This window comes from Heloderma suspectum, chromosome 7, assembly GCF_057233095.1.
Source record: "Heloderma suspectum isolate Gila_16-S chromosome 7, 16-S_ref, whole genome shotgun sequence".
Taxonomy (NCBI): domain Eukaryota; kingdom Metazoa; phylum Chordata; class Lepidosauria; order Squamata; family Helodermatidae; genus Heloderma; species Heloderma suspectum.
In genome coordinates, this window is record NC_139464.1 from 26725116 (window position 1) to 26740678 (window position 15563).

Consider the following 15563-nt stretch of genomic DNA (forward strand, 5'->3'; position numbering starts at 1 on the left):
TTCAGTGACCGCACTATCATGGCTATCAGGGACATTCAGATCTTTCCTGTATAGTTCTTCTGTGTATTCTTGCCACCTCTTCTTAATCTCATCTGCTTCTGTTAGGTCCCTGCCTTCTTTGTCCTTTATCATGCCCGTCTTTGCACAAAACGTTCCCTTGAGATCTCCAATTTTCTTGAAGAGATCTCTAGTCTTTCCCATTCTGTTGTTTTCCTCGATTTCTTTGCATTGTTCATTTAAGAAGGCCTTCTTGTCTCTCCTTGCTATTCTCTGGAACTCTGCATTCAGTTGGGTATATCTTCCCCTTTCTCCCTTGCTTTTCACTTCCCTTCTTTCCTCAGCTACTTGTAAAGCCTCCTCAGACAGCCACTTTGCTTTCTTGCATTTCTTTTTCTTTGGGATGGATTTCGTTGCTGCCTCCTGAACAATGTTACGGACCTCCGTCCATAGTTCCTCAGGCACTCTGTTTATCAGGTCTAATCCCTGAAATCTATTCCTCACCTCCACTGTATATTCAGAAGGGATATGATTTAGGTCATACCTGAATGGTTTAGTGGTTTTCCCGATGTTCTTCAATTTAAGCCGAAATTTTGCAAGAAGCAGCTCATGATCTGAGCCACAGTCAGCTCCAGGTCTTGTTTTTACTGACTGTATGGAGCTTCTCCATCTTTGGCTGCAAAGGACATAATCAATCTGATTTCGATATTGACCATCTGGTGACGTCCATGTGTAGAGTCGCCTCTTACGCTGTTGGAAAAGAGTGTTTGCTATGATTAGCATGTTCTCTTGGCAAAACTCTATTAGCTTTTGTCCTGCTTCATTTTGTACACCAAGGCCATGCCTGCCTGTTATCCCGGTGATTTCTTGACTTCCTACTTTAGCATTCCAATCCCCTATGATGAAGAGGACATCTTTTTTGTGTGTTAGTTCTAGAAGGTGTTGTAGGTCTTCATAGAACCGATCGACCTCAGCTTCTTCGGCCTCAGTGGTTGGGGCATAGACTTGAATTACTGTGATGTTGAATGGTTTGCCTTGGATTCATACTGAGATCATTCTATCATTTTTAAGATTGTACCCCAGTACTGCTTTTCCCACCCTTTTGTTGACTATGAGTGCTACTCCATTTCTTCTAAGGGATTCTTGCCCACAATAGTAGATATGATGGTCACCTGAATTAAATTCGCCCACGCCTGTCCATTTTAGTTCGCTGATTCCCAAGATGTCGATGTTCAATCTTGCCATCTCATGTTTGACCACCTCCAGCTTACCTTGATTCATTGATCTGACATTCCAGGTTCCTAAACAATATTGTTCTTTACAGCATCGGATTTTCTTTTCACCGCCAGACACATCCACAGCTGAGTGTCCTTTCGGGTTTGGCCCAGCCGCTTCACTCTTTCTGGCGCTACTTGGAAATACCCTCTGCTCTTCCCCAGTAGCATATTGGACACCTTCCGACCTGAGGGGCTCATCTTCCGGCGTCATATCTTTTAGCCTTGTGATACGTTCCCTGGGGTTTTCTTGGCAAGAATACTGGAGTGGGTTGCCATTTCCTTCTCCAGTGGACCACATTTTGTCAGAACTCTCTGCCATGACCTGTCCGTCTTGGGTGGCCCTGCACGGCATAGCTTATGGCTTCACTGAGTTATGCAAGCCCCTTCGCCACAACAAGGCAGTGAACCATGAAGGGGAAGGATTCATTACATGCTTCCTATCTAAATACAATATCTAGCCTAAAGACAGGCCCGATAGCTAAAATGGAAAACTGAAAGTTTTTTTTGTTTTGCTTGTAAAAGGATAAATATGGACAGCCAGAAATATTTTATCCTGTGAGCTCAGAAACAAATGTACTGATTACAGTGAGTAACTCTCTCTGGAAACATATATCATTATGACTGATTATTATTATCTGGATGCATATGGGAATCAAGTATCCAACAGTTAATCACAAACACAACCCCTCCATTCTGAAATTTCAAGTTGTCTCAACACCATATTGATAGCAAAGTTTTAATTATATGCTTGCTAAACAGTTTGGAATGCCTGCAGAATGCAACATGGATTTTATTATACATAATCATATTGTTACAATTTCTGGTTGACCATTCTTTTGTTAAGTGGATCGCTGATTAATAACCCAGGAAGCTTTAAGACAGAGGGTTCCTAGCACTACCTATCATAAAGCATTGTGCAGCAATTCTGTCTTTTTTTCCTTAATGGATTTTCTGCTGTAAGAAAAAAGATGGAAGGAGAGTGGGAAAACACGGGAGAGTTATGAGTGGTGGACAATGACATCTGGAGGTCCTGTAAAATTCTGTGAATAGGAGATGGTGTTATTGTCTGGAAGCACCTTTAGAATGGCCAGCTGATGGGAGCTAATGGTCAGGAGACAGATAGGTCAGAATCTCTCTCTCTCTCTCTGCTTGAATGAGATCCCATCAGAAATTGGGGAAGATGATACTCCTCCAGCTATAGGAAGAGAGTTCATTGTAAAGTGTGCATGTGTTAGTTACAGATGGGAGAATGAGTGATGTTTGAGGTTCTCTGTTTTCCACCTTGATCTTTGTCTCACCTCATTCTTGTTCCCAATTGCAAGTGTGGTGAGGGGGGCTTTAAACAGGAAAAGTGCACATTTTTTAATATGAAAAGACAGCTCAGATGGCTTTTACTTGGATGGCTTTAAAATGGAATTAGACAAATTAATGGAGGATAAGGCTATCAATTGCTACTAGTTATGACAGCTACACATTACCTCCGATATCAAAGGCAGTATGCCTCTGTATGCCAGTTGCTGGGGAACATGAGCAGGATGCTGCTGCTGTAGCCTGCTTGGGGTCATCCCATGGGGCACTGGGTTGGCCACTGAGGAAACACGATGCTGGACTAGATAGGCCAGGGCTGTGCAAAGTGCCTCTCTAGATGTTATTGAACTGCAAGTTAAGACCTGTGTGCCCCGAAGAAAGGCAAAAGTGAGGCAGCCCAAGCCAGGAAGCTTGTGCCGTCAGCTCCTGAAGGGACCTAATAGCCCTGAGAGAACTGTATTCTGGTGTTTGTTTGGGAGCTGGGGGGGTTGGTGACATTTCTTTCAGTACTTAATAACGGTAAACCACTTTGGGTGCCTTGGCAGAAAGGTAGTATAGAAATGTATTCAATAAATAAAAAAAAATAAATTCCCATCAGCTCTAGCCAGCGTAGGCAATGGTGATGGATGATGGGAGTTGCACTTCAATAACACAAGTTGTCCATCCCTGAGATAGGCCTTTGGTCTGATCCAGCCGGGCATTTCTTATGTTCCCAGGCTCCTGGGTAACTCCACCCACCCAGCCAGTCCACTGGCTTTCCCTGATCTGGTAGGACTGTCAGGCCAGCCTTTGTCATTGTCTGGGTAACATTCATCCTTGACTTTGTCTGTCAGGCTGCTGTACCTAGCTCATGATCACCTGCGTCCCCGCCTGAAGGACCCAGTCCTAGCAACTTGTTTCTCCTTCTTCCCAACCTGCCAAGTCTCTCTAAGCTGCCTATGGCCCAGCATCCCAACAGTGTTTTAAGATGGTTTCAGGGGGCCATGTTATTCACATGCTGATTACAATGATCCAGCACAACAGCCTGGAAATTTGAAGCTTTCATTTCGTGGATGGAATCCTCTCTCATCTAATGAGCTGATAACCATGAGCTGATAACCATGAGAATGAGTGAGCAAGTCCTCTGCATCCATCCTCAGATTTGCATTTTAAAAAATTCTCTATTGTGCTTCTTATAGATTGATCTGGCAGAAATGTACAACCAGTTTTCCATTAATATTTAGAGCCTGAGCCAAATTAGTTTTTGTTGCCTTCAAGATATGGGATTATTCTATTGGTATTTGTAGCCACTATTGGACATATTGAAAGGTTCTTCCTAAATTTCTGAGTATCAACTGAGTAATATTTCTCCTCAAATTTTGTATGAGGGTGTTCAGAAAGGGCGAAGGGAACAATTAACAAGTATTATAGGGGCTTACATCTCTTTTAGGGTATGCGGGTGGGCTGGTTTAAACATTATACTAAATCACTATTTCCCAACCTGGTGCCCTACAGATGTGTTGAACTACATCTCCCAGAATCCCCCAATCAGCATAGGTGGCTGGAGGATTCTGGGAGTCCATCACATCTGGAGGGCACCAAGTTGGGAAAGGCTATACTAAACCAACCATAAAACAGGGTGCCATCCAAAGCAGACCTTGGGTGCATGGGAGGCAGCTGACAAAACTGCAGTTATCTAGCAGGACTGGCATTCCATTACTGCTGTTAAGATCCAGGTTTATAACTCGATATTTTATAGAATTTTAAATGGATTATTCAAAAGTATACTAGATGGCACAGAACTTTAGACATTAACACAAAATAAAATGCACAACAGACACCACAGAACAATGACTCTTGCATAGCACTGTCTCCTATTTCTGTGGTCAGTTCTAACAGCCTCCTTGGAGAAAGTGACATTGGGCCAGTTCAGACATCACAACAAACCATGGCTCGCTGTGATGTGAACAAGTTGCACTGAGCTTCAGGCTTTCACACTCTCCCCTCCCCTCCCAGCATGGCAGCAAGGAGATCGGATGTTTTCGCTTCCATTTTTGATTAACCGCAGTTTAGCATTACATCCAAACCATAAACTGTGGTTAATATTAACTATGGTTTGAAGTTGGCTTATTTCAAACAAACCATAGTTAAGATTAACCACAGTTTGTCAGGTTCAAATGAAAGAAGTGGCTTCCAAAAATGGAAGCAAAACCTTCCGATCTTCTCATGGCTGCACCAGAGGAGGAGAGGTGAGGGAGAATCACATGAGTCAAGAGGCTTGCTGTGGTTCGTTTCCTTCACAATGAACCATGGCTTATTGCAGGGGTAGGCACCCTGGCACCCTCCAGATGTTTTGGACTGCAACTCCCATAACCCCTGAGCACTGGCCATGCTGGCTGAGGCTTATGGAATTGTAGTCCGAAACATCTGGAAGGCACCAGATTACCTATCCCAGGCTTATTGTGATGTCCAAACCATATCATTTTGTCAAGACTCAAATGCACAATGGGCCCTGAAGCTGTGGAATATATTTCACAGCAGAGATTTAGCTTCTGCAGCACTCCTGAACATTAGCCAAAGAGAAGAATGAACAGATGACCAGCTAGTCCTGTGCTGGATTTGTGAGAATGTGTTTTTCAGTTTTGAACCTGAAGGTAACCAGATGAGATCATAAACCTACTTGAGTAGATTTCCTAGATTGAAGAGGGCTCGATTGTGCTGCGGATTTAGCTGGAGGGCTCTACTGTAGTACTCCTTTGCCTTCACGAGGTCTTTGGTTAATGTCCCAAGGTTGTTCAGGGCACTTGCATGACGTGGATATAGCCTAAGGGAACAAAAAGGAATTGGATCACTCTGCTGTAAATAAAGAAAACTACCCAACCCCCGTCAACAGTGACTCCCTCTTGGAAACCTTAAAGCTTTTTGAGGACAATTATTTTCCTCATAAGTGAGTATATGAAAGTAAATGAGGCTATGCATCAAGAGCTGCTTTATTATTTACTAGCGAACAGACCTGGCTTCGCATGGCTTGGAATAACCCTTAGTTTGATACAGCGAAGCCTTTGAGCAAACCTACACAGCTTTCAGAGTTGGACACATTGTGCCTGCCCCGTCTGAGTCTGCCCCATGCCCGCTGGCACCACTAGGCACAGCCCCTGCAGGAGAGGGCTTCCTAATCCATTCCTGAGGGGGGGCTGCCCCAAAGCAGTGGGGAGCAGGCAGGCATATAACCGTGTCCCTCAGCCTACTACTCTCTCGTCTCTCCTGGCTTCAAACTATGGACTGCAAATCTGTGTGCTGATTAGGGCCATCTGCCCCTATTGGCTGAATACATTACTGCAGGTGCCAACCTTATGGACACATTAAAATTAATTACTGTATTTTAAAAACAAAATAACCCCGTGGTGCACACCCCTAGGGGCCTCGTAGTATGCATCCCAAGTTTCAGGAGACTAAGTTTCATGGTCTTGGTTCTATGGTTCTGACGGATGGACAGACATACAGTACAACCTCTTTTATTTTTATAGTTGTATTGGCTTATTTTTTTTACACTTTTACACTGCTCTCAATAACCATAGCGGGGGGCAGGGGAGATCTTCACCTGGTAACAAAGAGATCATAACGTAGGTGCCAGGTGAGCCTCTCTGGGGAGGGCATTCCACAGACAGGATGTCACCACTAAAAAGGCCCTGTCCCTTGTAGCCACCTGCCTCACCTCCAAAGGTGGGAGCACCTGGAGGAGGGCTGTGGAATATATCAAGCTTTAAAGATTACTGAGGCAGATGGGCTTTTTTTCCCAAGACTAGATGACCTGTTTCCCCTCTGGAACAGAGCTGCTGCTCCTTTAAGAATTGTGAAGAAGGCAAAAGTGCTGTACTGTGCCAGCTTCTCCAGTGCAGGCTCCAGATTTGGCGGGATTTGTGGGTAGGATGGGCCCAGTATAGCCCTTCTTCTATACCCCTCCCATTATTGCCTCTTCACTTGTTTTTTCCTGCTGAGCCTAATCTACACAACTGCCTAGAAGGAGAGTGGAAGGCAAGTGGAGGATGCTGCTCAGAGAGGACAGGTAAACAAGCGATGTCAGCAAAGAGGAGCATCAGGGTTAGAAGTCAGAAGTGCGGCCCCTACTGCAAAGGGGGCCTGGGGAGGTGCCCCATGATGCTGACCCCTGAACTGAGGTTCTCTCATCATAGTGTTGCACACACGGGACACCCCCCCCAATGATCGTGTGTCCTCTTTTACAGAGGACAGTCCTCTATTTGAAGGACTGCCAGAGGAATGTCTTCTATTTTCAAGGCATCCTCTCTCTGAAGGGCTGTCCAGTCCAAGTCCGATTTAAAGATAAAGAACCATCAGAAGGAAGAGCTGGGCCTTGAAGTCGCCCATCTGCAGCACCTGGACAGAAGCCTGTTCAAGGTCACAGTCTTCCACACTAGTGAGATTTACTGTATTTCTATTTAAATGATAAAAATTATTTCTAAACTTGCATCTAAACATATACATTAGGATATGAAGATTTTATGCAAATCAGCATAAATTGTACTCTTTTTTGGATGATGCATTTCCTCTTTTTTGGCAATTCATACGTGGCCACCCTAGAAAGTACCTACTGAAAGCTCCTCTCCTTCAGAGCCTTTGGTGGGAAAGAAGCCCTGTCTTGGGTGGCACATGCAAGAGTCTTGCACAAGCAACGCCACATTCATCTGGGTTGCCGCTCAATATCAAGAAGTGAAAGCAAACTTGGCTTGAAGGAAGGAGGAAAATGCTTGAAGAAGCAACAGACTGATTTCTGTCCCTAGACTTTTCCTTTGACTGGAACTTCCCAAGGGAAGTTCTTGAGCACTATTCTTACTCTGTTTCACCTTTTTAAAGTGTGTGTGTGTGTGTGTGTGTGTGTGTGAGCGCTACCTGAAATTATCTTGCATCCTAAGTAAGGTGCAGGATACAGCCTTTGTTCTAATAAACAGCTTCAGTTTTTGAAAAGGGAGAAAAGTCTGCATTTAATCCTATGGGCTTTTTATTATGAAATACAGCCTTCCAATTTGGATCCTCCCTTGCAAAACACATGCGCGGGTGCGCGCACACCAGTATATATGTCACCGGTAACGGCAACCATCTGCAAGCAATATCTCTTTTGCTATGTATCTCATTAGGCACAAAGTCCTCGTCACTTCACCTAATCAAGCGCCAAGTGCTGCATTATTTATGAAAGAAAGCAGAATTTCATTAAAACACTAGGGCAGCCAGTTTTATTTTTAAAAAATCAATTTCTTCATCTTTTCGAAATCCTAGGCACTTCCACTAAAAATCGCCTTTCCTTCATAATTAGAGCAAAAGACCTGAAACAGCGCAATTCATTATGCTCATGGGGAGGGGGAAATTGAAAATAATACTTTAAATCAGGTTCAGCTTTGATTTCTGTACATAAGAGAAGCTGGATGTTTTCTCGGGGCAAAATGAATTATTCAGAAGATTCCTTCAACATTGCCACTCCAATTGTCAGGATAAATGTAGGCAGTCTGGCCTTGTATTATATAGGCATACGCAGCACAATACTTCTGTTACCAATTATGGTGTCCTCCCCACTCCCCAAACTTCGCTATTAAGCTACCCCTTTTTTCAAGGAGTATATAATAAAAGAGGTTTCTCTGACTGCCAAAGATTGGTGAATTGTAGCTTCAACATGAAAAGATATCAAGCAAGAAGTCAGAAATGGATTTTCAATTTTTAGAGAACTATAACCATTCTCCTATCCGAGACACTTATATTTCTGTAAAAATTCTTGGGTCTTAAATCTCATTTGATGTCTCAGTTACTTTGGTGGCAGCAAGACAATTCCATAATCAACTAGGGTGGAAGGAAGGACTTGGTTGCCATGGATACCCTCTATTATCCAGCAAGGATGCTAATTCGCTTTTAATTCATGTGCTGGGAAACCACTTTAAAATGATGGCAGTGCCACCGTGAGAAAGGGCTGTGGAACTGATGAGGCCAAGGACCACAGAAGCTGTGAATTTAGGCACAGATCTCAGGTCAAAACCAGGGCCAAAGTCAGAAAGAGGGCCATCAGTTTTAGAAGTGATCTGGTAGTTTAGGCGGCAATCCAGGCTGGAGACAGTAACTAGAGCTGGTCTGTAGAGAAGGGAAGGAACATAGGATAGTCATAGGGTGGAGTGGAACCAGTAAGCTAGGATAGTAAGTTCAAAACAATTCAAGCAGGAGTTTGGAAGCTGAATAGGTCCAGCTCCTTCACACAAGGAGTTTAGAGGAGTTCCTGCCTCCCCTCCAGTGGTTGTGGGGTCACTGCATACTGCCACTTTCCCCTGAATCATGATCTTCTCTACTTCCTCTTCTTCTTCTGGAGAACCAAGGCCAAACTAGACTTGATTTTAAGCACACAATTGGCCCTTGCATGCATTCTTCTCATTTATAAAATAGCAGCTTTGGGGGGCAGGTGGGGGGGAGTATTTTGCCCCTCTGCAATCCCAATCCCACCCCACCCCACCCAGCGCCAATAGGAGGTGACTGAGTGCTAATGCTAGTTTTTCTCCCAGGACAAATAGCAGGAGGCAGAGGAGAAATCCAGATCAGACTGCTGCAGGGGCAAATAGTTGAATCCCCTCTCCTCCCAGGCCATGGTCCTGATCCAGATTCCACCTCCTGCCCCATAGCTGCTATTTAGTAAACAAAATCCAAGTGTACAAAGGCCAACCACATTCTTATCGTCACATCTACTTTGTGTACTTATTTTAATTTATTCATTAGATTTATATTCCACCTTTCTTCCATCTTGGAACTCAGGGTGGCTATATGGGATTCGCAGGTGATCTCCCATTCAGGCACTGACCAATCCAAGACCAGCTTAGCTTCAGTAAAGTGGCTGCCTCATGCACTTCCAGTCTGTGGCCATCAGTTCCACTGACTGAGGCAAAAAATGCAAGAGAAAAGACAAGCCAGTTGCTAGCAATCTTCACATGTTTTTCCCCCTTGTTGCTATCCCACCATCAACCCTAAAAGAGGTTTCCCACTAGCTTGTGATTTTAGCATCTGTAATGACCTATGCTGGCACTCACATCCCCTTACAAGCATCAGAGGCCTCCAACCACTCCCCATCCTTGCTGCCAACCCCCAAGGTGGCCAGTTCCCCAGCTCAAAGAGCAAATGCTAAGGATGCTGGGGTCATTTCAGCAAACTTTACACTTCGAAATTTAACTAACAACATGAGCAGTCTGAGGAAATGTAAAAAATGAAAAGCTGGTGAAGCACCCAGGAATGGGAGTGGCAGGGAGAGAGAAAGAATGTTATACAGGAAAACATGGGCCACTGCTTGATAAAGGATTTCACAGAGTCATAGACTAGTAGGGTTGGAAGGGACCTACAAGACTTTTGAGTCCAACCCTGATTTCTTTTATATCACTGTAAGGTTGCTCAAGAAGCAACAGTAAGAATCGGACATGGAACAACTGATTGGTTCAAAATTGGGAAGGAGTACGACAAGGCTGTATATTGTCGCCCTGCTTATTTAATTTATATGCAGAGTACATCATGAGAAACGCCGGGTTGGATGAATCACAGGTCGGAATTAAGATTGCTGGGTGAATTATCAACAACCTCAGATACGCAGACGATACCACCCTAATGGCAGAAAGCGAAGAGGATCTCAACAGCCTCTTGTTGAGGGTGAAAGTGGAGAGTGCAAAAGCTGGTTTGAAACTCAACATTAAAAAAAACTAAGATCATGGCATCTGGCCCCATCACTTCCTGGCATATAGAAGGGGAAGAAATGGAAGCAGTGATAGATTTTACTTTCTTGGGCTCCAAGATCACCGCAGACGGTGACTGTAGCCATGAAATTAAAAGACGCTTGCTCCTTGAGAGGAAAGCTATGGCACACCTAGACAGCATAGTAAGAAGCAGAGACATCACCTTGCCGACAAAGGTCCATCTAATCAAAGCTATGGTTTTCCCAGTAGTAATGTATGGCTGTGAGAGCTGGACTATAAGGAAGGCTGAGCGCCGAAGAATTGATGCTTTCGAACTGTGGTGCTGGAGAAGACTCTTACGAGTCCCCTGGACTGCAAGGAGGTCAAATCAGTCCATCCTAAAGGAAATCAACCCTGACTGCTCATTGGAAGGACAGATACTGAAGCTGAAGCTCCAGTATTTTGGCCACCTAATGCAAACAGAAAAGTCACTGGAAAAGACCCTGATGCTGGGAAAGATTGAAGGCAAAAGGAGAAGGGGGCGGCAGAAGATTAGATGGCTAGATAGCATCACGGATGCAATGAATATGAACTTGAGCACACTCCGGGAGAGAGCAGAGGACAGGAAGGCCTGGCGTGCTATGGTCCATGGGGTCACGAAGAGTCGGACACGACTTAACGACTGAACAACAACAACAACAAGGTTGCTTGGTTCCCCTGGCCAGCTCCTGGTCTCTGATGCCAGCCCTGATCTGTGTAGGGAAGGAGCACAAATACTTCGCCTGTATTGCCAAAACTGCCAGGCCTGCAGTGTCAACGCAATACTTTGAGCTCGGTGGGGGTAGTGGGGAGACACATATTAAATCACAGTGCATTACTATAAAATATAGTTCAGCTGCTGAACATTTAACTCCTATGAAATTCTAGAATCCTCAGGAGGCATTTTGGGGAGGGGGGACTGCACTGCAGCATTAGCACTGAGGAGATATGAGAGGTATTTCATGTCAGTTGAAACTAAAAATAAAAGAGACTCTTGCTCAGCTGAGAGTTTCCCACAAAGCCAAAGTATCAGACACACACTGTGAATATAGAACAGCCTTCTTCACGTCTTCCCCCACACCAAAAAAAAACATCTCTCCCCATCTTTCCTGTGTATGACAGGGATTCAGAAACGTAACACATTCATGCCAAATATCCCAAGAGGACCTGTTTGCTCACTAGCTCTTTTTAGAAAAGAAAATCCACAAGAAAGAAAGAGCAAGAATAAGACACCTGTTTACTTTGTGTTAAAAACATACAGATTTTAAAACATGTTTATTTACTTGATACCCTGCCTTTCCACAAAAAAATGGTGCTTGAGGCAGCTAACAATCATAAGAAATGAAGATTAAAATAAACTTAGGGCACGATCCTATGCATGTTGAGACAGCAAAAAAGTCCTACAACTCCCAGCATTCCCCAGCCAGCCATGCTGGGGAACTTGTAAGACTTATTTCTATCTAAACATGCATAGGATTGCACCCTAAGTTTATTTAATATTGAAAACTCAGAAAAGATCTGAATGATGCATCCAGTCTAATACCCATAGAAGCAAAAGGACTGAAGGGCTTTGGGGCTGAATCCCATTTTGGAGAAGCTCTCAGGGCTACATTCCTGCTGGGAACACAGCCAAAGGCAAAAGGGATGGGGCCAAAAAAGCAAAAAATACCAGCATATTTCCGCTTAGAGCTCTTATTGCCAGTAACTAAGCCTTAGGAGAAGCATTTTAAGTGCTTTAGAATGGGGGGAAAAAACCCGAAGTTAGGAAAGCACAGAACAATTGGTGGCTGCAGGAAAGGGATGGAGCCAAGGGAAGGGGAAGGGCATGTGGCCACCTTGGGAATCCAGAGGGCCAGATTTGGATCCCAGGTGGGCTGGATTTGGCCCACAGGCCTGAGGTTCAACACCACTGGTGTAGGCAATACTGAGCTAGATGGAGCAATGGTCTCAGTATAAGAGAGCTTCCTAACTTTGTACATCTAGATCACGAGAAGTAATGGCGCCACTCTATTCAGACTGGAGTACTGTGTTCAGGATACCAACAAACATGAAACTGCTCAGAGGAGGGCAACAAAGATGGTCAGAAGCCGGGAGCCCAAGTCCTGTCTGGAAAGATTGAAGGAGATGTTTAGTCTCGAGAAGAGACAATTAAGAGACAATGTGATAGCCCATCTTCAAATATTTGAAGGGCTGTCACACAGATGATGGAGCAAATTTGTTTTCTGTTGCTCCGGAGCGTAGGACCCGAACCAATGGATTCAAAGTACAACAAAGGGGATTTCGACTAAACATCAGGATGAACTTCCTGATAGTCTGGGCTGTTCGACACTGGAACAGACTGCACCAGAAGGTGGTGGACTTCTAACTTTTTGTGCAGAGACTGGATGGCCACTTATCAGAGGTATTGTAGCAGTGGATTTCCTGCATTTGCAGGGGGTTAGGCCAAATGAACTTTGAGGTCCCTTCCAGCTCTATGCGTCTTGTGAATTAAGGAGCAGTGAGGCGCAACACAGACTGTAATCCCAAAAGGGACTAATTCAGGCGTCATAATAGTCCATAATGCATTAGGAACAGGGATGGCTACAGCTCTCATAAACGTAGCAGCGCAGAACGTTTTGACTTCTTGTGAAAAAAGAAAAGGAATTTAAAAAATGGAACAACAACAAAAATTGGCTAATGGTGCTGGCACTTGAATTCTTCCCAGAAATAAATCCCAGATGGTACTCAAGGTCACCTGCAGCCTCTTGCTGAAAAGTATGAAGAATGTAAAGCCAGAGTCCAATTTAATGAAGTTTAAATGAACCCAGACACTGCTGGTTTTAAGTATAAATAAAAACCTCACAGGGAAGCACATGGCAAAGCTTAGCAGGAAACCTGATTTTCCTGCAGTATTTGCTTGGGTCTTATTTTAAAGAAGGGGAAAGGTACAGCCTGATGGTAAATGGTGTATTTTTTTAATATGACTCTGTGGCTTAACTCACCGTCTTCCTCCCTCACCCACTTTACACAGCAGGTCAAGAAGTACAAATGTGCAGACAGCAAAGTCCTTGCGCTCCTGCATGACCAGAAGCAAGCAGCACCTTAGAGAAGTCCTGCAGGACCTAGCATGGCGTGTCATTTTGGCAAAGCCCTGACATTTCTGCAGAAATGCTGTAGAGCAGCCTTCCCCAACCAGGCACCTTCCATATGTGTTAGACTACAATTCCCAGCATCCCCAGCCAGCTGGCCAGGGATGATGGGAGTTGTAGTCTACCACCTCTGGAGAGTTGGGAGTGGTTGGGGAAGGCTGCTGTAGAGTTTGAAGTGGCTGAAGGCCACTGATATAATTCGGACGACCATTAAAATGGCTAGGCACTCTGCTAGGTTTGGGAAGTGATACTCTGCTGGAATTCCAGGAGACCACCTCCCTGCAAAGGTATCCATGAGGGAATACAGCCAGTTAGGAGTGGGTGCATCTTGTACTGGAGAACCAAGACAGACCAGAAATTCTGTTAGTGTATTGATCACCTGCCACCTAAAAGAATCCCAACTTTGCTGACGGAGGGGGTCTCAGCTTTGATGTTGAGGACTCTCAGTTGCGTTTTGAGAGTTCAACCACTCCCCCTTTGAAGGACTCCTGATGGGTACAGCTGAGGATGCTGTAGATGCCATGACAACCATGGGGCTGTCCCAGAGTACTGCAGGCCCTACATACACAGGGCACACACTGATATGTTATTCTGCTTATGCCTAGGTTTAGGAAATCTGAAAGTGTGTGTGAGAGTGAACTGTGCAGGGGGAGAAGGACAGGGAGCTTTATGATGGTCCACTCAATTCCTCAACATGTGGATTCTCCCAATTCAGGACACCAGCAGTGTTGAAAGGCCCATTAAGATGAGCCATCCCTAGAGCAGCCTTCCCCAACCTGGTGCCCTCCAGGTGTTTTGGACCCCAACTCCTAACATTCTTAACCACTGGCCATGCTGGTTGGGGAATTGAAACCCCAAACATTTGGAGGGCACCATGTTGGAGAAAGCTGGTCTATAGAATACAGAATTGCAGAAAATCAGATTGCATCCACAACAGGAATACACACACACACACACACACACACACACATGGAGAGAGAGAGAGAGAGAGAGAGAGAGTCTACATCTCATTGTTTACAATTCTTTCTAACATTTCAGTCAGGAATGTCTGAGTCGCTATTAACGCCACTCCAAGTCTAGGCAAACAAGCAAACCACATTTAAACCAACAAGACAGTATTCATTTTGCTTTGGCAATGCCCGCTGTGCTTGGATTTCATCATGGTAAAAATGAAACAGCTCATGCTGGACCATTTGCAAAGAAGCAGCCTTTTGCTGGTGACAGGCAACTGCAGTCGGAACTCGCAGAAATGGAACACAGTCTCCCCATCAACTCCTAGTAGGGTGATTGGAGATTATGTCTTATAACTGTCTAGCAACTCTATTGTGCTTCTCTCCCTTTTCGTAGGGCCAACCAAGACACAGTGTTAAATATGTGACTGCATTTAATGTGTCTTGTATTGGTCATCTAAATTAAAGCTGTGGGGGCCATGAGGATCAAGATTGGGATTGTGGTGTGTGTGTGTGGGGGGGTTAATCCTTCCTTCCACTGCACTCCCAATGAAACTACTGCCTCTAAAGCTACTATTAACTTTAGGAGGAAAGCTTCCATTGGTTTCAGTGGCAGCTTCCCTCCCAGAGAGCAGCAGCTTCAAAAAGCAATTTTCATCAGGAACACAGTGCAGGAGGGAAGGCGTAAAAAATGTCCCCTGTGCACTGCGATCCCAATTCTGATCATAAAGCACACACACACACACACACACACACAGCTCTTAGAAGAAGAAAGACTGGACATGTGAAATGCAATCATACATCCATTCAACCAATCAACCTTTATTTACAGTCAACAGATGACTAGTACAACATATTAAATATATACACATTAATAAAATACACATTAGTAAGATAGAGAGATACAAAATCGGTAAAGAACTGAACAGTAAATCTGTCTCCATGAGCAATGTAATCGAACAATCATAAGTGGTCTAGTGAGGATAACCAGGTTCAAGAATTTAGCCATTTGCTCAGTAATTAATTTGTTAGTACTCTGGAGTAAAATGCAATCATACATTGAACGTGACATCCTGTCTGGGCCAAACACAGTCTGTGACTGAAGGAGTGTTTGAATATAAGGAAGATTCTATATAATGACTCAGACCACCAGGCCATTTAGCGCAGTACTGTCTGCTCTGA

The 15563-nt window shown here is 44.4% G+C and overlaps 1 protein-coding gene across 1 annotated transcript in view; it reads right to left on the reverse strand.

The window, feature by feature from the left end:
* TMTC1 (transmembrane O-mannosyltransferase targeting cadherins 1) overlaps positions 1-15563 on the reverse strand; it is a 215959-nt gene that overhangs the window by 42838 nt on the left and 157558 nt on the right. The window contains exon 12 of the mRNA XM_084809370.1: positions 5242-5385. Coding sequence (XP_084665496.1) covers positions 5242-5385 — 144 coding nt within the window. The remainder of the gene's footprint in view (positions 1-5241; positions 5386-15563) is intronic.